General features: G+C 42.8%; 1 protein-coding gene across 1 annotated transcript in view; it reads right to left on the bottom strand.

The window, feature by feature from the left end:
* LOC121892265 (bone morphogenetic protein receptor type-2-like) overlaps nucleotides 1-23,696 on the bottom strand; it is a 35,603-nt gene that overhangs the window by 2,498 nt on the left and 9,409 nt on the right. The window contains exons 2-12 of the mRNA XM_042405203.1: nucleotides 18,253-18,438; nucleotides 16,265-16,444; nucleotides 12,465-12,572; nucleotides 12,182-12,273; nucleotides 8,043-8,273; nucleotides 5,806-5,920; nucleotides 4,349-4,509; nucleotides 2,735-2,882; nucleotides 2,396-2,532; nucleotides 1,886-2,058; nucleotides 432-1,780 (exon numbers count right to left, since the gene is read on the bottom strand). Of these exons, the coding sequence (XP_042261137.1) occupies nucleotides 432-1,780; nucleotides 1,886-2,058; nucleotides 2,396-2,532; nucleotides 2,735-2,882; nucleotides 4,349-4,509; nucleotides 5,806-5,920; nucleotides 8,043-8,273; nucleotides 12,182-12,273; nucleotides 12,465-12,572; nucleotides 16,265-16,444; nucleotides 18,253-18,438 (2,880 nt within the window). The remainder of the gene's footprint in view (nucleotides 1-431; nucleotides 1,781-1,885; nucleotides 2,059-2,395; nucleotides 2,533-2,734; nucleotides 2,883-4,348; nucleotides 4,510-5,805; nucleotides 5,921-8,042; nucleotides 8,274-12,181; nucleotides 12,274-12,464; nucleotides 12,573-16,264; nucleotides 16,445-18,252; nucleotides 18,439-23,696) is intronic.

The raw sequence follows: 23,696 nt of genomic DNA, 5'->3' as shown, positions 1-23,696 counted from the left end.
GTCTCTAGTCAAGCTCCAAAAACACTGGATCCGACATGCCCCGTAATGCAACCAATATGATTTCTTTAGACATCATACAGCTGTTTTCACAGATTGAGTAGTTCTCTTCATGATGAGTAACCTAACCTTAATGTGTAAAAGTGGTGTAGTGCCCCTTTAAGTCTACACTAAACTGAAACAATTGGAAGAATCAATCTAGTGATATTCTATATTCTTCATAAAATCCATGAAAAAATGCAAACAAACAATGAAAGGATCTACAAACACGTGTGTATTTAAGCCTAATATATCTTATTCCTCTGTTGTCCAAAAACACATCTTAGCTGTAGGTTTCCTGAATAAATCAAATGAACGAGTGAGGGTGCAGTTCAGATGGATAGATGCCAGTAATGGAGCTCTGGTGTGTGGGAGGTGTTGGTGTATAAGTGTACCTAGTGAGGCCAGGTCCTGTGTTGTGAAGGACAGGTCCAGGGAGTTGGGTCTCTCAGGCCTGCGAGCTCTGGGCTGCCTGAGCAGAGCCTCCCCTCTCATGGTGACTGGAGCTTCCCTCTGGGGGTCTGCAGCACCAGACCCAGACCCCGAGCTTTCTCCTTGGGGCCCTGTGGTTTCCCTGCTTCCTCCATCTCCGCTCCCCTCCTCCTCCCCTCCATCGCTCTCTCCTCCGCTCTCGCCGTCCCCCTGGCCGTGGCCGGTGTTGCTGTTGTTGTTGTTGGTGTTGGGACGCGCTGAGCGGAGAGCAGCCACGCTTGAAGATGTGTCTCTTGGATCGGGCTGCTCTCGCTCTCGGCTCAGAAGTGGCTCGTGTTCGTCTGGGCTGGCTGTGATGACGCCGAGGCTCAGGCGGCTGTCGTCAGACCTCAGGCCTCCGGACCCATTATGAGTTACGCTGGGTCCTCCGAAACCTGTAGCACCACCTGTCGCCATGGACGAGATACCAGTGCTGGCATGACCGTTAACGGCTCCGTTAACGCTACCGTTCACATGCGTGTCTCGTAGAGCAGGTATGTTGTTTGTGCCTGTACCCCGGTGAGCCTCTACAGCAGTGTTTGTGCCCGTTACAGCACCAATGTTCATCTTTGCTCCCTCCACCTGCCGCAGGTTGGACTTCCCAGAGCGTCCGAACTTGAACCTGAGCGAAGAGGATGACGACTCCTTCTTGGTGGGCTTGGTGCGCAGAGGCAGGCTGGACGGCCTCTTGGGCAGGTTCTGCTGCTTGGGCAGGGGGAAGATGGTGGTGGGCATGTTGGCAGCGGGGTCTGACGCGCCTGAGGCCTCACTGGCCATCTTGATAAGGGGGTAAAGTAAGCTGGAGCTGCCTGGGCTCAGTGGATCTGGCGAACAGAACTGCTTCTGTGAGTGCTCCATCAGGTTCTCGTCTGAGCTCTCTTTCAGGTTCTTGTCCACCTCTTTAGGGTCAAGCTTAGTGGTTTCCAGGTCCTCCTGGGTCAGGTGGAGGCAGACGGGGACTGTGGCGGTCCCTGCAGGTCCTTCAGACTCAGAGATAATAGTGGTGGTTGTAGTGGAGGCTGAAGGGCTGCCTCTCAGGCCCATGCCCCCTCCGCTGGTGCTGCTGCCCTCTGGGCTGGGCAGACGGGCGTTGGCTTGCTGCTGGCGCTCCTGGTTGATGGAATTCCTGTTTCTCTCTCCAGTCCCGGCCCCAGCTCGGCCACTCACAGAGCTAGTGGTGTCGGCCTGTGTGTTCTTGGCCACACCCTCATGCTCTTCAATGTAGCTGGAGGGATGGTCTGTGTATGGGCCAGACTTTGGCGTCATGCGATTTCTGGTGGAAAACAATGAGAGGAGGACAGAGGAAAATGTTAAATGTGACATTTTAAAGAGCTTCATGAATCAAGTTCCATGATGACAGAGGTGGATGTGTGTTTACCTCTCATTGTGCAGTGTGGTGGACATGGGGTTGAGTGTAGGGCTGACAGACTTGGAGCGGTCCCATATGAGGAGCAGCTCCGCAAGTCGTTCCTCAGCACACTGGGCTGTGAGGCGGGCCTCCGCATCCTGGTCCCAACAGTCCTCCATCGTCTCTTTCAGAGAGCGAACCGCCTGCCAGACAAACTCTTAATATTTAACAACCACATCACTGACCTGTCTACATGGTAGATTTCTAAATTCCAGACTAGGGCTGGGTAGTATAAACAACATCAACACTGAACACAATAGAAAATTAGAAACTTATATATACTATTGATAAGTTACATTGGTTGACAACAGGCTCACAACCAATCAGATCATAGAAACTATTTCTAACTCAATATATGGCAGTCCTCATAAAATAAAAATATCTGCAGTGGTAGCGTCATGTTTCACAATGTGCTGACGATGTTTATCTCAGTATTAGAACTTGAATTCTGGCTCTGCTCTCACACACACACAAACGTACCAAACTGTTCTCTTTCCAGGCCTCGGGGAATTTAGGCCGTTGCTTCTCCCTGGATACTAGGACCTGCATGTCCTCAAACGTCGGGTGGTTCCCTGCCTCCGCCTGAAAGGCCATCTGGTACTCTGGCACAGACTCGCCTACAGGTAGGCAAGGGCAGGGAGAGGAAGGTTGTCTTTCATGTAGCATAAATATTCATATAAGGTATGAGTGGGCTCTCTTCACAATAAAGATGTATTTAATGATATTCTGCTGTATGTGGTGTAGGCGGGGCTCATCCTTGTATAAATATTCAGACAATATAGCCATTTGTATATTCGAGACACAGCTCATCTGTCTCACCAGGGAAAAGGTCGGTGCATCTCATGAAGGTCTCCCAGTAGACCAGGCCCAGGGCGTACATATCCACCTGCTTCAGCGCCGACTCACAGTCCCTCAGGTTCACCGCCCCCTCCAGCACCTCTGGAGCCATGTAGCGGATCGTACCCACCTGGCAGATGGAGGAGGAACACATGGAGATGTGGAGGGTTTAGGAGGGGAGGGTGATGAAACATGATGTGAGACAGAGAGGAAGCAAAGAAGAAGAGAAAAAAAAAAAAAGACAAGGTGAGAAAACGGTGTGATAAAGTAGGATGTTCCAAGGTTAGACACTGGATTTCCACTGCGAGCTTTACTCTGCTACTTAATCTTTTCCTGCTTGGTGAGAACATCAGATAAGAGCTTTCCACAAGGTTCTATGTGATGACTACATATCCATGTTCACACTAAGGATTGGATTGGTGGTGAAAATCTATCATTGCTTGTACAGAGGCAAATGTGCACTGACTGATAAAAAATCCTCCCTGTGGGATCATTTCAAACACAGTAATTGGACTCAGCACTGTTCCACTTAGCTGTTTAAACGATGTAAATAACCATATGTGTCCAGTCTAACTCGGACTGACAAACCACCTCAAATGTTGGCGCAATGCAGCTGGGGGGTGGATGAAGATGAGAAACAGCTGGTACGGGGGGAAAAAGATGCCACGTCGTTCATGTGGACACTTTGGTCTCAAGTCTTGATATAGAAAAGAAAGCTAAATGTAAATACAGCTGGGAAATACAGAGAGACTGGGTGGCTGAGCTCAGCAGAGTCGGTGCATGTTAGGCCTGTCACTTTAAAAATAAAAAAATAATAATAATGTTGTGGCTGAGGTCAGTGGCTGCAATGTCCTCCAATGTCCAGCCAATTTGTGGGACATTTTACAGTGAAATATCTACTTGTCATACATCAGCCTGGCACGTTTATCAGTGTAGTTATACTTGTTAATATAACTGCAGCAGAGAAGGAGGGATGCTGATTGGCTTCAGTGAGTGCAAAGACATTACTAGAGGGTAATGACAGTAAACTGATAAGAAGCTGCTGTATATTTTATGTGTGGAGTGTTGTTGTTAGTCTGCTAGCTCTCCCAGTTCATGTTTATAACTGCGCACATGTTTTTTTCCACAATCCTGCCTGCTGTAATAAAAAACAGCTTTATTATAGCGTGTATAATAAACTGGCTCCACACCCCAACACATCCTGAAGATTGAATGAAACAAAAGTCAAAATAGTGTGAATATGAATTTTTTTGATAGTTCCACAAGAGAAATTACAGCATATTTTACTCTGACTTTCCAGTAAACAGATACGTATAATGTTGACTACCAAATATGTTAAATAAATATTACTCAGAGTCATAATCTCTGATTTATTGCTCAGCATTAATCAGCGCTCCACACAGAGGACAGAGCATCTTGTGCACAGCTGTATTCAAAAAGATATTGTTTCATTAATTGTTGCAATTACAGTTAATCATGATATTTATTGCAGGTGATATTGCCCAGTCCTGCTGCATCCTTCTGATAATTTTCTATTTCACTGAACTCATATATATATATATATAGACTCAATTGTGCGTCCTCCTTAACTCTCACCTCACTTATAGCAGCATTTTCCTCCTCTCCGTGACGCGCTGGCCTGTTTCCTGTTAGCTTCATGGACAGGCCGAAATCGATGATGACACAGGCACCATCAGCCTTGACAAGAATATTCCGGCTGTTCAGGTCCCTGTGGGAGACGGCCGGCTTGTACAAGTCTTGGAGGAAGGAGGAGGAGAGGATCAGGAGAAGACACAAGACAAAAAGCATTGGGATGATTTATCTTTCATGAAAAATATAAGCCGGTCCAGCACTCCCAAAATTCTTTGCCTCCCAGATACAATATACTCAGCTAGTATTTGTGGTATTTGCTAATGAATGATAACATCCAGAAAATCCATTCATATAGCTTTCCATTCCCCTCATTACTCATTGTTCACCAGAGCAAGCTCCACTGTCAACAGACAGCTAAACCCTCTAATCTAATCTACAACAATGGGATTAAGACCATATCACTGAGCAGCCTCTGCTTGTAGTATCTTGCTGCCCAGCAGAGGGTGCACTGAGGCAGAGGGAAGTACTGGAAGTTGTGGCAGTCACCACAGTTATGTGCTGCCTGCTATTGATGTGCGGGAGGGAGTGGGGAGGATGACGACTGTACTAAAGCCCAAGAGATTCTGCTGTTAGCAGCTACACACTGAGCTGACAAACAGTAGCACTGCTTTTCTCTTCTCCGGTCTGATACCCCCCTTCATTCTCTCTTTCTACAAGCCCAGACCCCTCTGCCTGTATTCGTCACATGCTTGCACAAACAGAATAACTTTGCGGTCTTCACTCTCCACACTTGCAGCTACTGTCAGTGGACGTTCTTCCCTCCTCACTTCTAAGCCTGTTTGATGCATATCTATGCTGATCAAGACGGAGGAGGAGGGCTGAGTGCAACTGCTGAGGATGAGGGTTGGTGACGTGAGGGGAAAAGAAAAAAAACAAAAAAAAACAAAGAGGCAAAGCTCGGTTCAGTTGTCAGTTCTGCCTCCTGAGAATGATTTCATTGAGCCACAGGGATATTCACATGTCATCTGAATCCCTATCTTGCCTCCGCCTTCCCCCTACTTTGTCCCTCTCTGTATTTCTCTCTCTGTGGCTAGCTAGAGCAGTCTATAAATACCCTTGGCTGGGTGTGCACACAGTGTGTACGTGTGTGTTTGTCAAAATGTAGGGATGCAAAGTGCTCCAAGCCAAACAGACCCACGTGGAGCTGCAGCGTGCAGGTTGTAAGACGGCTCAAGCATTAGTCAATGAGACAGGAATACTTCGGCCTGCTAGATAATCTAAACTAACTGGGCTAAACACACAAGAAGCTTTTCCATTTTCCACCAGAATTCTTTGTATGTGTTTGTGTTTCTGTAACAGCTGGAAGCAGCTGAGCCTAAGTAAACTGTGAGCAGTTATGTAATTAACTGAGAGTGTGTGAGTGTGTGTATGTGTGTGTGTTCTTGTGCCCTCTAGCTCACCTCCTTTGAAGAGCTCAGTGTGCAGGTACGCCAGGCCACGAGTGACAGAGTGAGCGAGCCGGCAGCTGTTCACCCAATCGTTGGTCTGGCCGCTCAGGTAGCGACTCAGAGAGCCCTGGGGAGGAGATGGCGGGATGACAGGAGGCAAGGACGCAAAGTAAGAGAAGGCAAGAAAGGAAAGAGGGAGCAGAGAGTGACGGAAAGAAATTGAGATGACAGAGGATAGTCCAAGATAAAAATGGAAGATTAGACAGGGGAGGAAAAGAGGGGAGATAGGGGGAGAGGTGGAGAGAGTACAGAAGAAAAAAAAAAAATCAATCATCAGCCTCACTTTCAAGAACTGACAGATAAGAAGAGACACAGATGGAGGGAAAGAAATAGCTGACTTGGCATTTGCCACTTCAAAACACAAGTCAAACAGTAAGTGGTGTGCTCCACTCCATCTCACACACACTCACTCGCACCAGAACCAGGCTGAATGTTTTAGACTTGAGAATTAAAATTCCATGACATCCGCCTCCATAGATAAAATCCTAAGAAGGTCAAGACAATTTAGCAAGATGAACTTTGCATGTATAACTTTGCTGTTCAAAAAAAAAAAGAAAAGCTGACCTTGTGCTCTGACTTTTAGTTTCACAATATAAAATGAGTTACATCATCACTGAATAAAGGCCTTCAAGTTGCCTTGAGTTGTGAGGTTTTCACAGAAAAAAAAAAAAAGCATATGGTGCAATACTGGTTGTAGAATTCAATGAGGATGATGATGATGAAGTCTTATGAAGAGCATCTCCACAAAAATGTTTGCCAGGAATTATATTTGATATTATTAATTTCCTTCCTCAATTATCTCCATCAGCCTTGATAATCCATTATTGGCCGGACCCTGACACACAAACACACACACACGCACGCACGCACATACACACACAAACACACACACGCACATACACACGCACGCACATACACTTAATCTTTTCTCTCAAAAATCAATCACAAGCCAATTCGCGCATCCGCTACTAAAGAAAATTACATTAGATCTGTTCGTTTTAAATAAATTATATTATCATTTACTTGAATGCATTATGTGTCCCAGTCTCCTGTCCTGGCGTGCACTGAGTTTCCATGACAACATGCATTATAGTGATGGGTAGGATGCATAACAGGCTCCTTTCATAGGCTGGCTGGGGGTCAGATGATTTGTAATTATGAGGCTGAAGGCTTGTACAGCACACATATTCAGATTTAAGGTACATTCACATTAATATTGAAGAGATCCTAGAGGCAGCTTTCAGCAGTCAGTGTTGATGCTTTCTTTCGCTGCACCAGCTGCATATTAATTTAACTGCAGGGAAAATTGAGATGGGTGAAATGATTTTACTTTTTATATACAATGATTCTACTCTGTCCATCTCTCAGAATCCACGCTCAAGTCCTTTGTGAACTAAGGCCAGCAAACTCAAGTGGGATGAAAAGGATTATAGTTCTTAAATGGAGCCCCTGTTGAGGAGTCAGGGGGCAATCCTCCTCTCTGTTGAACAGACAGACTGAGTACTAACTCTGTTTAACTGTATTATTTTTAAAACTGAAAATTTCAGCATTTTTCTCCATCAATTTTCATAATCAACTAATCTTTTTAATTAGAGAGTAATAAGATATGCAGAACATTTTCTTGTTTCAGCCTCTAAAATGTGATGATTTGCTGCTTTTTGCTGTTTTATATCATTTAATGTTTGGGTTTCGGACTGTTGGTCAAAACAAAAAAAGTAATTTGAAAATGTCACATATTTTCCAAACTAAACGGGTCAAAAAAAAATTATAGATAGTTGCAGCCCTAATTATTTTCTTTGCCTTTTGGTCTGTATCAACCCATTTTTGATACAATTTCTGGCATTTTTCAGCAATAGCCACTGTCTGATCGTTCTAAAATGCATAAAAGCAAAGCAAAAAGACGTGATCAGTTTTTGCATTTTGACAGCATGACGTGTTTTGAATATTTCAGAGAGTGATGGAACAAGAAGGAGCAGCCACAGTGAGCTGTTAGATGAAGAGCACAGGCTGCGCACCTCCAACTCCTCAGCAACGTAACCAGCTTGAAAAAACCCCCATCTTGATTCTGACTTAATTACACAGCTGTCATATTTTTCCATTCCAATCATAGACAGGTTTGCAGGTCTGTGTATTTTATACACACACACACATACATACATACAAGACTTCCTACTGCCTCTAGTACTCACGTGTGGGTAGTAGTCCATGACCAGCAGGTATTCTGTGCGTCCCTCTGGGCCTGTCCGCTCATCAGCAGCCACAAAGCGGGCGATGTTGTCATGCTCCAGCAGTGGAAGCCGGTAGATGGAGCATTCGTTGCTGAAGTTCTGGCGGTTGGCTGCGGTGAACACCTTCACAGCAACGGGCCGCTCGTCCAAAGAGCCACAGTACACAGCACCGTATCGGCCACGCCCGATCAGCTGAATAGAAGTGGTGGTGGGGAAGGGAAAAAATCTATTAATAGACTTCTTTGTAATTGTGGACCTTTAACACTCGCTTGTTTAATAAGAAACATGAAAACAACACAACGTCAAAGCTGGACCGTGTATGAAACGCTAGAGGGCTTTTAATTTGAAATGATAGATACAGGAAGTGGTCACACGTGGTGACCAAGCCCCCCGAAAGTGCGCCAGGCTTTGACTGATGCCAATTAGACATGAGGTCTTTCTCAATACCAAGAACGCCAAGTTGGGACTTGGCAAGTTGAACTCCGGACTACAAACTTCCGAGGTTGGGAGGGTGCCGTATGATCATTCTGCAACTAGAACAGCAGCGTACTTGCTGACAGCAGCAGCTCAGCTTCAAAACAACTACCTGACTGTACTGTGACAAAATAATCTCAACTCAAAGCTCCATTAACACTTTTTTTCTCACAAAAAATAACCTCATTGACAGAGAGATGCAGTTAATTCAGTCTGTAATGTAGCTATAATAAAAATCCAAACTGTTACGTAGCTTAATCAAATAAAACAAAATTTCATATAGACCGATCTGTTGATTTGAATACATTTATATTTATGTAAATGTGGTGACACGTGTACATATAGAGCCCCGGAGGCAGCACTGTTGTTCTGTCCAGTAAAAACATGAAGCTTCACTTTACATTCAAACTAACGTGGCAGCTACAATTATTAGATTTCATCTTTGAGACCAACATTTATCCTCCAAAGGGAATTATATCATATATCAAAATGCTACAGAGATGTTGGAGCCAGCAGTAAACAACCAAAGAGCTGCACAGATCAGTTCATCGGATCATGTTCTCCCCGGAGTGACGACAGATGTTGACCGGCCGATCATCTCAGGTATGGTGGGTGGATAGTGCCAATTTAAGGATCGGAGGAAGGAGAAGGAGCAGTCTACCCTTCCCTTGCCGCTAGGCCGTGTGGAGTTTTGAATGACACTGATTGGGAGTGCAGATGAGAGATTGGTTGCGACGTTAAGGCCAGTGCATGGAAGGAACATCTACCAGCGGTGTGTTGGTGGTGTATATCATAATGCACTGTATAAAAATATGCCTACTAAGTACATTTGAACTACATCGGTGTGCGATACACACAACATCTCCATGTACGTCTGTAGCCTGGTCACCATCCGACATGGACATCGTTTTTTTTGTGGTGGTGTCTCTATCTGCACAAACTGTGTGGAATCAAGGGATAGTCACCTTTGAGTCAGGTATCTGTTTATGTAGCCACGTCTCAGTGAAACAAATAATACTGCACTCTTTGTACTCCTTCTGAATTGGTGCGAAATGACTTTGCTTCAGCTGCCTTCGGCTGACCAATGGTGTGCCTTCATCACTAAGGCTTCATTTATACTCCCGAGTGGACGTGTATACGGACAGCTGCGGACATCACGGACGGGTAGTTCTGTTTATACTACCTTCTGGGATCCGCTTGGAGGATATGTTCCACACATGCGCAGTAGATGGCTGTCTACAGGAAGACAGTGTTGTGACTGCGTGGACAGGTCCGCGCAGACACAACAAATTGCAGGTATCAGATGTCTGCACAGAGCCTACGCGTACACTCTCTGACGATGAAATTTACCTGATGAAGACCCTCACTGACGCGGAAAGTATCATTTCAGCTTCTGTCAGTCAGTGACAGACAGACATTCGGGTTTGTTTGGGCTGACTCCGTTGTTGGGGTCCAGCCAAAAAAAATGAAGGGAATGATAATTTTGTTTGTGCTACTCTGAAATGTCACTGAACAAGCGAAGATACAGATAGACTGTGTGCCAAATATAAGGAGAAAAGCAGAAACACATTAAGGAAGGCTAAGAGAGGTACAAACACAAATAAAGATAGCCAGGCAGGAAGAAGGGAGACAGGAAATAAACTAAATTACAGGCTAACAGCAGGGTTAAACAGTAAAAATGGCCCAAAGTCAGTTCCAAATCATTCAATTAGTGTTCTGAATTAGCCAGAGCACACCATGCCATTAACGTCCAAACATTTGGTTTTAAAAGTCATCTGCATGGGAGTAAGAAATGCAGGAGTGCATTTATTTCTGTGTGATTTCCACCTCCACGTCTGCTAAAAACATTTATCTCTAGCTATAAAATATACAGTGAAAGCAGTGGACTTTGTTTTGTCTGAGAGTACGGCTCTCTGGCTTCCCGCCCTGCATAGTCCCCCCCCCCCCCCCCCAATGAGTTTGATGTGAAAGAACGTGTGCCTGCATTTGATAAGGCACAAGGACAACGGTGAATTCAACTCCTGCCTGAAAAGATATCCTTCCTAGCTCGAGTCTGAAATGCACTAAATAAATGTCAAAAGAGGGGAAAGAACATCGCTGCGTCTTTGAAGCTGGATCGTTATGTTCGTTACTGATTGGCTGGCTTGTCTTTCTGTCTTGTCAAGAAGCACCACAGAAGTGTCATTTTCTGAGACAGCTAACATTTCAAATACAAGACATCACACCACTGCTTTCTGTGTTTTTAGCCAATTTACTAGAAATCACGTATAGTTAATACTACTACGAGTCATTTTTTAAAGCATACCGTCACTTTTTTTGATTTCTCTGTTTTTTTTTCACTTTGCCTTCCAGTCAGTCACCAGCGCTGGTTTCAACTCTTTTCAGTGTGATAACCAACTTGCAGAGACTTGAAAAGTGCTTGAGACAGACAAGACAGCGTAGTGCTAGTTCAGATTTTGTCAGTAATGTTATTGTTGTGTGGTACGACAGCTGAAAGAAAGAATCTGTTTGATAAAACTGCTGCTTCTGGTTGATTGTTAAGAAAGAAATATGCAAAAAAATACCAGCATAATCTTTACAAAATATGAATGGAGGCTGTTTGTTAAGACAACAAAGCTGGAAAGACAACACAGGGCATTATTATATTTTCCAACCTCTCTTGGAAATTTGAGAAGGTCTTCATATTACAGAAATGATGAGCTTGTATATGACACAACTGTAATAATCAACTTTTAAAAAAAGTTAAACTGTACTTCAAAAATGCTTTATTTCTTTAAATTAGTGGCTGCATTGATTTCTCCTGTGTGTCTTTTAATCCCTTCATCCGGCTTGTATTATCATTGTGGCTGACTCCATTGACTTCCCATCACAATATAAGCTCTCCCTCTTCCATATCAGGTTTTCAGGATCCTGTATCGGTGTAAGCAAAATCCTATTTTTGTGCACCTGGACCTGTCACTTAATGCGTCCTGCCGTGATCGGATGATAAAAGTCACATTGAAACGACAAATGTAACAGTAAACCTTGATGTATTTTTGGGTGTATTTTTTTTGCCTGTGTGCCTTTGGTTTCTCCTCTCTCTTTCTAACTCTTGTTTCCCTCCCTCCCTCCCTCCCTCACACTTACACTTCCTGCTGTAGAGATGCTGAAGCCAGCCAGAACAATACATGTCTGAACCAATGATACAAGCTTTCGTCGTCTTAAAAACAGGCTGGTAGAAATCTGTAGCATCTGAGGTACAAAAGGATGAAGCGATCCACGCTGTTGAGGGGGGGATTTACATTTTTGATCTCTTAATGCTATTTTCACATGAGCGTTTATACATCACCACTAGAACTGAGACAATATGCCAGTGTGGAAGTGTATGAATAATGTAACTGAATCCTGATTTGTAAAATTGTATTGGTTCTTTCTTGGCTTATTTGGTTAGTGAGAGTAGTGTTACATAGTGTGCTGGCATGCTACACAGCTACACTGAACACTCTGGCTCAATTCTGGGCCAGAAAACAAACTGACTGAATGGATGAAAAGACTGTTTAGTATGAAACTAAAAATGTTTCAAGTTGGAGCCGGTCTAGTCACAGAGATGGGCAGAGGGATGTAAAAAAGCTGATGTGGGCACTGACCTCCAGTAGTTTCAGATTGTCTAGGTCCAGAGAGCTCTCAGAGCCAGCCGCCTCCATCATGTTCAGGTTGTGCAGGCCTTGTTTACCATTTCCTGTCAGCGCACACACACACACGCAGAGAGTTCAGAAAATTGCACGACACATGGATGCATTGTCTAACATTTGAAAAAAAAAGATCAGTTCTGATTCCATTCATGAAAAAAAAACTATCAAAAATATTAAACATCCTTGAATAATGAGTGTTCTCTGCTCTTTCTCACAACATGGCACCATGGTAACTCACCGTGCATCATGCGGTAACCAAAGAAGGCTGCTACAGCAACCACGGCCAGCACGGAGACTGTTGCCAGGGCGATAATTACTGTCTCTTCATAGCGCAGCGTGTGATGGTCTACAAGGAGGACACATCAAAAACAAAAGTACAAATCAAACTGTGACCTTTATGTAGGAAAACCATGCAGTGGGCTTTGATTTGTGAACAGGAGTCAGAGGAAGGCCGTTTACCAAAACTGATATCCCTACACTGAGTGACTAGTTCATTAGGTACACCTGTACAATCTGATGCAATCTAGTACAACACAACTGCAACACAGCCTCGAATAGATTCAAGTCTGTCTATAATTTTGGTAAAATTATTTATACAGATGAAGTGCTTCTGAAGAGAGCCACTTGATGATTTCACAAAAAATAGCAAAAAAACATCACTGCAAAAATAAGGTACGTGCTGAATTTCAGCACCACATTATGTTTATATGACATTATTATTAAAAAGTTATGCAACGTAGCCTTTGTGAAAAAACTCACAACTAGAGAGAATCATCAACTTCAGCTGTATTTTGCAAGAATATCAAATGCCCGGTTTAGAATGTCTTACAGAGGTCCTTCAATCTAGCAGCTTTGCAAATGTTTTATGAGGAAGGAAATGCATTTAACATGTTTGTTAGACCTCAAAGATACACAGTGTGTTTGAGTGAGGAAAAACTGCATGTAAACAGAACTTCTGTTTGTTTACAAGAAAACTCAACACAGAGCCACATGAGCCTCTTGACTATTTGACTCTGCCTGCATAGCTGTTGTTACTGTACACTTCTTTCCTTGTGTTTTTAACCTGATAGAATTTTGCCATTTTACATTTTATTTACCTATTATGTTTTGTGCAAAGAAATGCAATCTCTGAGGTCATAATTAGTATTAAAATAGTTGTATTGAAAGCTGTTTGTAACATTTTCCCACTCAAGGCAGCAAACTTAGCTTAATTAAAAAGAACAGCTTTGGTAATTACTGCTGCTGTTCAGGTAAAAACCCAAGTAGGGCACTACATTCCAAACAAGTGGAAAAAACACTTCTTGTATGTCACTGGAAGGTTTTTGATGAACTGCCAAGTGGACATATGATGTATTTTTTTGTTTTCTTTCCTAAAGAGTGGGTCAATAATTCCAGATCGCACAGACCAACGTACACACTAACATTTAAATGTCTTGGGTACTGAAAAGTATGTGTGTTTGCAGAAGATTGAGCATACTGTGAAGCGCATGAAGGAAAAGAAAAAAGCATCAATTAAGCCAAACAACCATGAAGCATGGTCAACAGACTGGAAAGCAGCACAGGAAGAGAGAGGCAGAGGATATGTGGGAAGGGCGAGAGAAAGAAAATATGTAAACATGCGGAGAACTCTGGAGAGCTGCTCACATGAATTCGGTTACAGCTGCAGGTAGCAGTTAGCTGAGGTGGCTGCAGTTTCAGCTGTCATGTACTTGTGATTAATGAAACTCTGCATCAGCTGCTCTGGAGACAAACATAAGCACATACACCCAACGCTCGCCTCTGCTCTCACATACCACTGCTCTATGCACTGCAGAAACTATGTATAGAGGTCCACAGTGGTAGAGAAACACTCTCTCCTGCATCCGTTACATCAGTCAACACACTGGTGCTGCTGCGAGACACCAGCTTTATCAATAATTGATGGCTTAGAAAGCCTGAGGGCGGCTTTGACTGACGTGGGGGCATGAGCATGCATGCACACGTGCTCTAGTACGTGCACGAGCAGGCACGCACGCTAACAACATTCACACATGAGGGTTGACAAGGCTCCCTCAAATGTCAATGTCAATGAGTTTATAATCAACAGGAGGGTTGCACCGGAAACCATTAGACAAAAACACACACACACACACACACACCCCCAACCACACCAAAAAAGCAATTAACAGCTCCTTGATATTCATGATATTACCTGCTTTAATATGGAAAATACATCAGATTTACTCAAGTACAATTTGAAAGCATTGTACTTTACTTGAGTATCTTCGTTTATGCTACTTTATAATCCTACTCCACTACATTTTAGAGGGAAATATTGTACCTCCACTCCACTACACTTGTTTTACAGCTGTGGTTACAGATTAAAATTTTATATACAAAAGACAATTCCTAAAAAAATCTAAATATCACATTGGAGAGCCTGAATCCGACATTAAAATGCTGCTTACTACACTGTTGTATTACTACTTTTACTTCAGTGGGTCGGCGCACTTCTTCCATCACTGCCTAGCCCCAAATGTCGTCACCCAAGATTCTTGGCTTAAGATCACTCGCAGACAGCCAACTGACTCAAAGCATTTCCTACTTCTAATAATACTGGCATAGAACTGCCCAGACATGTCAGGAATTAACAATCTAGAAAAAACAGAAACAGGAATCGGAGTTCTATTACAACCTAAACTTTAGTTTCACTGATAAGTCTAACATCCTTCTAACACCAAATGGTTATTTCTCCCTAAATTTCTCCCCTTTGTCTCGTCATCTGTCTACTCAGCGGAACAGTCATCGGCACGCCCGCAGACAGCCTGATAGAGCAGACGCCTTGTAATCCGTGGAATGCAGAGAGACGACATGGATGGTAGAGTGTGTGTTTGTGTTTATGCGTATGTGCAGGCAAGGGAGATGATGAGCCACCGCCGCCGTCGCCGCCCCCCCCCCCCTCCACCACCACCACCAACACCACAAACATTGCTTTCATTCACAGCTAAACCTTGAGAGGAAGGAACAATTAACATTACAACTGCTTGCTTTGTTTGATGCCTTACTAAGAACTCGCTAACAACTTAAAAAACACAACAGACGGGCATTGATACAGACAGAATCCATTATCAACCACTTTCACGGCCCTTTGGAGGATATACTCCACATCGGCTCTAAGCAAGGACAATGAAAAAGGGATTCTAATAGCTTATCTGTGCAATTCATCTCTGAAATTCACAGTTGTCAAGGTTCACAGTGAAGGGCAATCAGGAAGCTCAGATCTAAGCCTTGTGGCTGAATGATGAAGAGGAGGAGGAGGAGGAATGAGAATGTAAGTAAAAGTAGGTGTAGGTACGACAGCTCTGATGATATCAAACATCCTTTCATTCTTTTCTGTTAATAGCTTTGTGTTTGGGAACTGTGTGGGCCTCCATGTGCTTTCTGGCATTCTTGTCTTTGTTAGTCATTTTCCTTTTACTTTTCCTCCTCCCCACCTAATGTATCCAACTCTATAGGAGATGATTGGAAGCGTGGCAGAAATGTTAGATTCTCTCTCTCTTACAAGAAATTCAATCCATAAAAGCTAAAAATGATCCCTCCCTTGAGTCAATTTATCTGTCTGACAAAGGAGGCTAATAAAAAACCTTCTATGGTAACTCATACAAGCCGTCTAAATCGATTTCTCAGCCCAAATAGATTTCCAATCAAGGACTTCATAAATCACGCTTGCCTTCTCAGTACAATTCACTACATGTTTACTAGGTTTCACTACATGCCTCTATTTTTTTTTTTTAAAAAAGTGGTCGGCATATAAAAAGCACTAACACCATGAAAGTATTAGCATTGGTTAAGATCTGGCTTTAAATCTCTGGCTGAGTTGTTTGTCTCAGTTTGCTAACCACCAGTCACAAAAGAAAGAAGTGTCAACATGAGTAGAAAGGAATCCTTTGGCAAGAAATTTAATGACAGTACACCAACAAAAGCATGCAGAAGACTACATGTGCTGTAAATGCTCTGTACAAGAGTGTGTGTGTGTGTGTGTGTGTGTGTGTTGCTTACAGATGGGCTGTGGAGTGGTGGGGCTGGGCGGCGGGAAGTCCTCTGTGAAGTTGACATTACACATGTCGCTGCCGCAGCAGCAGAAGTGGTATGTTCCGTTCTGGATCTGCGGAGGGAGGTTGGTCACCACGCAGCGGTCGTCACGGCAACCCTGGTGGTCGCCCAGGTGAGTCCAGCAACCTGACAGAAGAAAAGTGAAGGGAGACAGGGATTGAAAAAAAAACAAACAAACTGTTGTATGTTTATGTAGAGGAGCACACAAGTTGTCAGTTTTGACTTCTTCTGACAACCTATCAGCCACCTCGGGCTGCAACTAACTATTCATTTCATTATCCATTAACCTGACATTTATTTCCTTGACTAATCAATTCATCCTTTGTCTAAAAACTGTCTGAGAAAAGCGGAAAAAGCCCATTATATTTACCCCCAGTACAGCTAAGGATTACATAATCGATTAATCTGCAGATTATTTTCTTGATATATGGATGAATCGCTTGCTCTATAAAAGATTAGAAAACAGTGAAATTTCCAAGACCTCAAGGTGACATCAGCATTTGTCTGGTTTTATCCAAAAACCTCCAAAAATGTAGTTTACTGTGATGTTAAGGCAAGGAAAAATAAAAATTCTCACAATTGAGAAGCTAGAATTGTTTGGCACTTCTGCTTGCAAAATTACTTCAACTGATAAGTTGATTATTAAAATAGAAAATTTAATTGAACAATCATTGCAATTCCACTATCATGTAGCAGTGTCATGGTACACAAAATTCATGGTCTGGGATGTACCTCAGTTTTGGGGTCATGGTTCAGTACAATTTTGGTACAGCAGGAAAAAAAAGAAAGGTAGAAAATAACATTTTGGCTCATTGGCTATAAATGTTAGTGAAACAGTTTAGTTGTGCTTCAGTGGAAAAAGAAAACATTTCTGTTTCCAGCAAGGAGTAAGGACACCTGCTGACAGCTGTTTTATGCTGACTTATGGTTTCACTGAATATAAAGTAGTTGAAACTGGTTCCACTGCCAGCAGCTACAACAGTAACATGATGCTCTGACACTTCACACTTCAGTATTAATAATCTAATGATGTCATATATAATAATAATATATCAGTCAGAGGGACCAAACCACTACTTTACTTTCATACTTTTTAACTATATTTTCTCTCTCAGAACTCTTATGACGTGTTGTCTGACCACGTCAGAAATCAATTTTTTATCGTTGTTCTTAACAGTTTCACTCAAAGGTGACCGTCACAGAGAGAGGAGGGGGACGGGGAGACACGGTATCGTTTCACTATTGAGATAATGAAGTATATTTTAATAATAGTGTTGCTCTCAGTCAGTGTTAGGGGTCTCTAGTTTGTTATTCTGACGGCAGCAACACTACAGGGTAACCAGGATACCTTGGCTAAGCCGGCTAGCATACATCCATGCAACAGCTAAGTGGTGCACTGCCAGAACGTTCTGGGTGGAACTCGCACTCTAGAATTATTGTTGCACACATCAGAGTGAGTGGAGTATTAAACTTACTTTGACAGTAACCATTTGGGTCACAGAGCGTATTCTTCATACGAATGCATGTGACAACCATAACATCCATACTGTGACGGTTCAGGACGAATACACGTACCATTACATCCCTGCTATCATGTTTGACAAAGAAAAGCATCAAATCTTCATATTCGAGAAGCTGTAACCAGCAAATGTTTGGCACTTTTGCAAGAAAAACGAATGATTAATTGATGATCGAAATAGTTTGCAATTTATTTTCTCTTGGCCCATTAACTAACTAATCATTGCAACTCTGAAGCTGCCTCAAAACTTAGTCACCACTTAGTCATCTAAATGTACCACTCTTCTGAGTGCACACTGTGCCTCCTTGTGAGTTCTGTCAGCTTAAAGGTGAAATCTACGTGTGTATTAAGGTGTTTGCTGGCATTTGTATTATTTGTTCATGTATTCCTGTTGGCAGCGGCTCTCCTATCATACCTTGTTTGACCAGTCGCACTTCGCCTGGTGGACTTTTCTCCCACAGGCCAAAACAGTGGCTGCCTTTGGCACATCGGATGGTGGTGTTCTCTGGGGAGACCCGGCCTTCGCCCCCCGCCACTCGCTCCACCTCCCACTGCTGCTGCTGGTCCGTGAAGGCACATTCCCTCTCCTCGCCCTGCGCCGCTGTGAAGAGATAGACGGGTTGGAGCTGAGTCAAGTTAAATTCATCCTCTGACTGTTTCTGGCAAATAGGACTTTGCTTTGCAGAGCAACAAAGTGAATAATATAGTCTGATGATAAGAGGCGAGCACAAAGTGTTACAGTGGAGGTAGTTTGTGAGTTTGTGTTAATGAGAATGTGTAGTGAGGAGAGAGGGAGCTTCATTCATTTATGCCATTTCATGTCATCTCTTTATTGATCATTGTCTCATTCTACCAACACTTTTAATATGCACATTTTACATCATCTTCTGATCTAGAAAAATGAAAAAAATCAACCCTTTTCTAACAAGGCAAATACATAAACAACACATAATATATTTATTAAAACGCAAACACCTCCTGTGTGCTAAAGCAGCTGCTGGAGACTGATTGATAGTGGTGCTGCGTCTGTCTACACAGGAAGAATACACAGCTGAAAAATAACTGTCTGCCAGCAAAGACCGCTGCCTCTCACCACCGAGGATCAATAGAAATACCAATTTAAACTCTAGCCTGAAGGACACCACACATACGCATATAGAGGCGAGGAAGAAAAGTTGACATTAGAGCTTGAGACAACCCTAATTAAAAACAAACAAAAATAGCAAGTTGACCATGAAAACACAGCGCCGAGAAAATTAAATGTCAGAAAATGAGAGATGGATATTCAGCGCACACGTTAAAGCTCCAACCTTTGCAGATTGTATTGAGAAAACCTTTTGCTGAAATGCTTGCACTTATTTACAGCCCTATGCTCAAAGTTTGTTTTTTTATGTTTTCAGATTATAGGGATGAACTTAGGGTGGCATCAAATTAAAAGCTACGACGTGCACAGTGTGTTTTGAAAAACCAGTACTTGTCCAAAAGCAAATACAGTTGTGAAACAGACGGTTTGCTTGTTGATTTGTAGGGAACGTCTGGGAGAGAGAGGGAGAGCGATGCCAGGGAGAAATAGTTTGGGCCAATGTCAGTATGTGTGTGTGTGTGTGTGTGTTTGTGTACATAGCCTGCATTGTGGATAATCTCAGATAAGGGAGACATGATGTGCCAGTTTGTTTCCCTTACTCCCAGCTCCTCCCTTTCCTCTATCCGGGAAGGGTGGGTGGGGGGGTGGGGAGGCGGGGCGTCTGTTATGGAGGGGAGAGAGAGGGTGGCTGTGCCCTGCCCAAGGTCAAGCTAGCCTGTGTGGGCAGAGGGTGACGCGATGGAGTGGTAGCTCTGCTGGGCACGGCGCCAACTTTCCTCCTCTGCTCCCATCCACAGATAAACCTAGCCTATCAACCCAGGCCTACTGTGGGCCTTGGCTGCCCTGAACCTGTGGGCCTTTACTGCCTACTGCTTTGTGGGACTGATTTGCCTACAGGGGGAAGCACACTGTGTACAAGCAGAGTGGGAAAGGAGTTCAAACTAAAGGTTAAGTGTGTGGAGGAATTTTCATTTTGATGAGGAAACTGAATTTCAATGAGCTGAGGATGGCACTGCCAGGGTTAGCGCTTAGATCTGCGTCGGGGCAGCTGATGCTCCACTCTCATAGATTTTCATGTTAAGAGTATGAACAAGCTCCGGGATAAAATAGTACACGCACGACGTAATTATCACACATAACACCGTGCATGTTAGTGTGTGTACAGATTCACCTCCGATCGAACTACAAGCTATTCAACAACAACTAAGTCTTGTTGTTGAATAGCTTTTAGTTCTTCAGCGAGCATGAAATGTAAAAAATAAATGGGATGTGTATAAAGATGTGAAAAGACACAGAGCAGATCGCAGAGAAACATGATTTTTCCCCCCTAAAATGAAAACCAGCTCTGCCATTAAACCTGAATGATAACATTACCAGGGAGACATAATGGGCAGAGATTCATTCATATTTTACCACTTTTCCATTGCTGCACAGGGATCTATCAGATTGCTGCTGATACACTTTAAAAAAGAAGGAAAAATCTACTCTGAAACACTTCAGCAAGATCCGGTTATTTATCTTGCAAATTGAAAAACAGATCAAAATTCCCCTGAAAAAACGTGTCATACTGAAGTCCGAATGAAAATTGAAATATTAAGATACCATTTTCTCAAGAAATCACTAGTTTCCAGTTTCCTTTTGTTGCTTAATTATTGAAAGGGATGATGTCTTGTCTGCAGCAGAATGCAGCTGTTATGTGTTGAGCTGCTCTTGTATACCTGCATTTATCATCAGATAAAAACCACAGTCGCTGGCTGCAGGATGAGAAGCTGCTTTTGTCTGATGAAAAAGTTTAAATATTGACATAGAATTTCAAGTGGTGAATCTGTCACTGTTCATGTAAACTGCATAAATGTGAGAATGGAAAGCATGAAAGGTGTAGCAACAGTAACTAAGGGGGTCAGGGCTTGGCATACAACAAGTTGTTTGTGACGTCTTGGGAGTGCTGTATACGGATGCACTTCTGTCCTAACCTTCATGACTAGTTTGTTTGATAGGAGATAATAGGAGAACATTGTTCACCACGAGGTCAAAGGCTTTCACTTTGAATCAGGGGATTTTTAATTAAACCATTGCACTGTGGTTAAGAGACACTCTGCGTTCTCTTTGACTGTTACAACTCACTATCATTCAGCTTTTTTTATACTCAAAATTAATAATAGTGACTTCTAAAGAGGTACAAGGCTAAAAATAATGACATCGTATACAATATTTTCTGCCTCAAATACAGTTCCTTTTCTAATTATCCAAACCCAGCGATGGAGGACAGTGGGTGGTGGAGTTGTAGAGGAGGAAACATAAAGGAACAATAGAAGGAAGTGCAGAGCCAGTGACAACACCCATAGACAGTTAGACAAACACATTGACCTTGCTCACCAGGGTTGGGAGAACAGAAATCCATAGAGCAGAGTATCTTCTGTCTTTCTTCCAAAGCTGGGTAGATACTGTGTGCTGACATTAATTATTAATATTTTTACTACAATTCAAGGCTATGAAATAAAAACCCTGTATTGATGCTCTTTCTGCAAGAGCTCGGGCATGAAAAAAGTGAAACAGAAGATAAAAAAAAAAGGCTTATCTCCTGAATTTAATCTTGAAATTGATTTTGGGTTTCTATTCACAAGTGAGGTAGATTTGTTGTAAGAGAAAAGCTGCTTTGCTGCTTTAAGACTAAGCAAAATACATCCACATAAACACTGTTAAGTAGTAAGAATAATGGTGTAAGTATGTAGCGGGTATCAAGTATCCTGATGATAATGTATGTGAAAAGCTCTCCACTTTGTCTCATGTCCCCCAAGGCAGACTACAGTGCCAAGGAACATGTCCACAATCCCCTAACCCTTCACCCCCACCAGCTCCACCCCCACCAGACTTCAACCCGTGACTGGCTGTCTGACTGAAATAACATTATGACACACTGACTGTGCAAAGCATTAAATAGTTTCATTGTGCCGACACTGCTGCACATAACAAGCCTGTGCTCAATAAATGGAGAGCAAGGACTGATCACATAGCAGCTTCTTTAATACCCATTTCCTCCTGATTCTTTACAAAAAGAGGTTATTCACAAGGGGGTGGGAATCCCATGATTCCATTCATTTCTGATTCTTTGGTGTCCAAATCGATTCATAATCGATCCTTGATTTAATGAATAGAAAGGGGCGCAATAATGCTCCAGTAATCTGTGTGCCAAACCATTCACTGCTGTCCTTAGTCCACTGAAATACAATATGAAACATAACTGGCAGATAAGATAAATGTTCCGCAGCCTTTTTATTTGAAAAAGTTAACTGCATTGATTAATGAATGAATTAATTTGAAAGCATCTTACAGTCTCCTGCCTGTATGAGAATAACAAAGTGAGGGGGAGGTGGAGTGCTCTGCTGTGTTGTTATTAACGTCATGTCTCCAGCAGTGGAGAGCAGCCTCTCTGCTGCTACACTTAGCTCCTGGGAAAGTCCAAGACGCTGAGTGGACGCGGGGTTGTCGAGGTGAAACAGACATCAGAGTTGGTTTGAGTTGTTTAATGCTGTAGTGTGTGTGTTGATCAGCTGGTCTTGTTTGTTTCTGCCGGTTCGCTGCTCCGCTCCATTAACATTAGTCCCTGAGTGACGGTGTAGAAAGTATTCACGATATACTTCACGTTTGTTTTGCAAATGCAATTATTTAGACGTTCATTCAAAACATGCTTGTAACCGCTGCCTTTTGTTGAGATGAACTCTAGTGTGTGCGTGCTGTAGACTGTCCAGGTGCTGCACAGCCCTCACAGTTGACTTTTGCCTTTTTCCTTCCATCAACTTCACCTTATTAACTAACATTTATCAAATCTATTTTTGATATTGATATGCAGAATCATCCACATCTACAGAATCGATTTTTTTCCCCACCTCTATTGTTCACCCTCCCAAAAATATATTTACTTGTGTAGGTGACATCTGTAGTCAATGTAAATGCTGTAAATGTTCATATTAAAGCTAGTATGCAATAATGGCTGGAGGTATGATCAGCCCCAATAAATAAAGGCTAATGAACACTGAGGGGTTAAGTATGGTATAATGTACATTTCCCCAGCACTAATTCCATCAGTACAAAAAAGATGTTGCATGATGTTGGGTATCTAGTCAGGGCTTCAACCTGCCATGAATGCACTGCTTGTAACATTTTCTCTACCTTGCTGATGAGCTGATGTCAGCTCATCACGCATGCCCATAAACGACCATCCATTCTGTAGCCTTGGTTGCTAAGGTTGTTGCTAGGGGTTTGTCCATGTGTTGTTCACGTTGTCCATGCTCATATTTCAGATCAGATTTCCGTTCACACATGTATGGATTTATTTAAGAAGGTGACATTTTGACTAAAGAACAAGAAAAAGAAGTGAAATCCTGTTATTATGGTTTGTTTCATGTTTTGCTTACGTAGCCTCCCCAGCGGCTGGAGGCTAACTTATCAGAACAGAGTGGGCTCATCATGAAGGGGCCTTAAAGAGGCAGGAGCTAAAATGGCCTGTTTCAGCCAGAGGCTGAACTGAAAGGCTGCATAAAGAGCCAGTATAAGATGTATAAGGAGCTTTTTGAACTGTAAATCATGCAAAGATATTCCAGTAGAGCCCCAGATTTAAAATACATACCTGGAAATACGCAGGATATGTCCTCTTTAAAAGCCCATAAAAGGGGAAGCTGTGAGTACAGCACTTTGAATGTGGAAATTCTGGAGGAAGTGTTTCATTCATGATAGGTGGGGAGGGGAGGCAAAATGGAATGTCTGATGTGTAAATG

The sequence above is a fragment of the Thunnus maccoyii genome, chromosome 24 (genome assembly GCF_910596095.1).
Source record: "Thunnus maccoyii chromosome 24, fThuMac1.1, whole genome shotgun sequence".
In the NCBI taxonomy this organism is placed as follows: domain Eukaryota; kingdom Metazoa; phylum Chordata; class Actinopteri; order Scombriformes; family Scombridae; genus Thunnus; species Thunnus maccoyii.
This window is presented reverse-complemented; position numbering and strand designations above follow the sequence as displayed.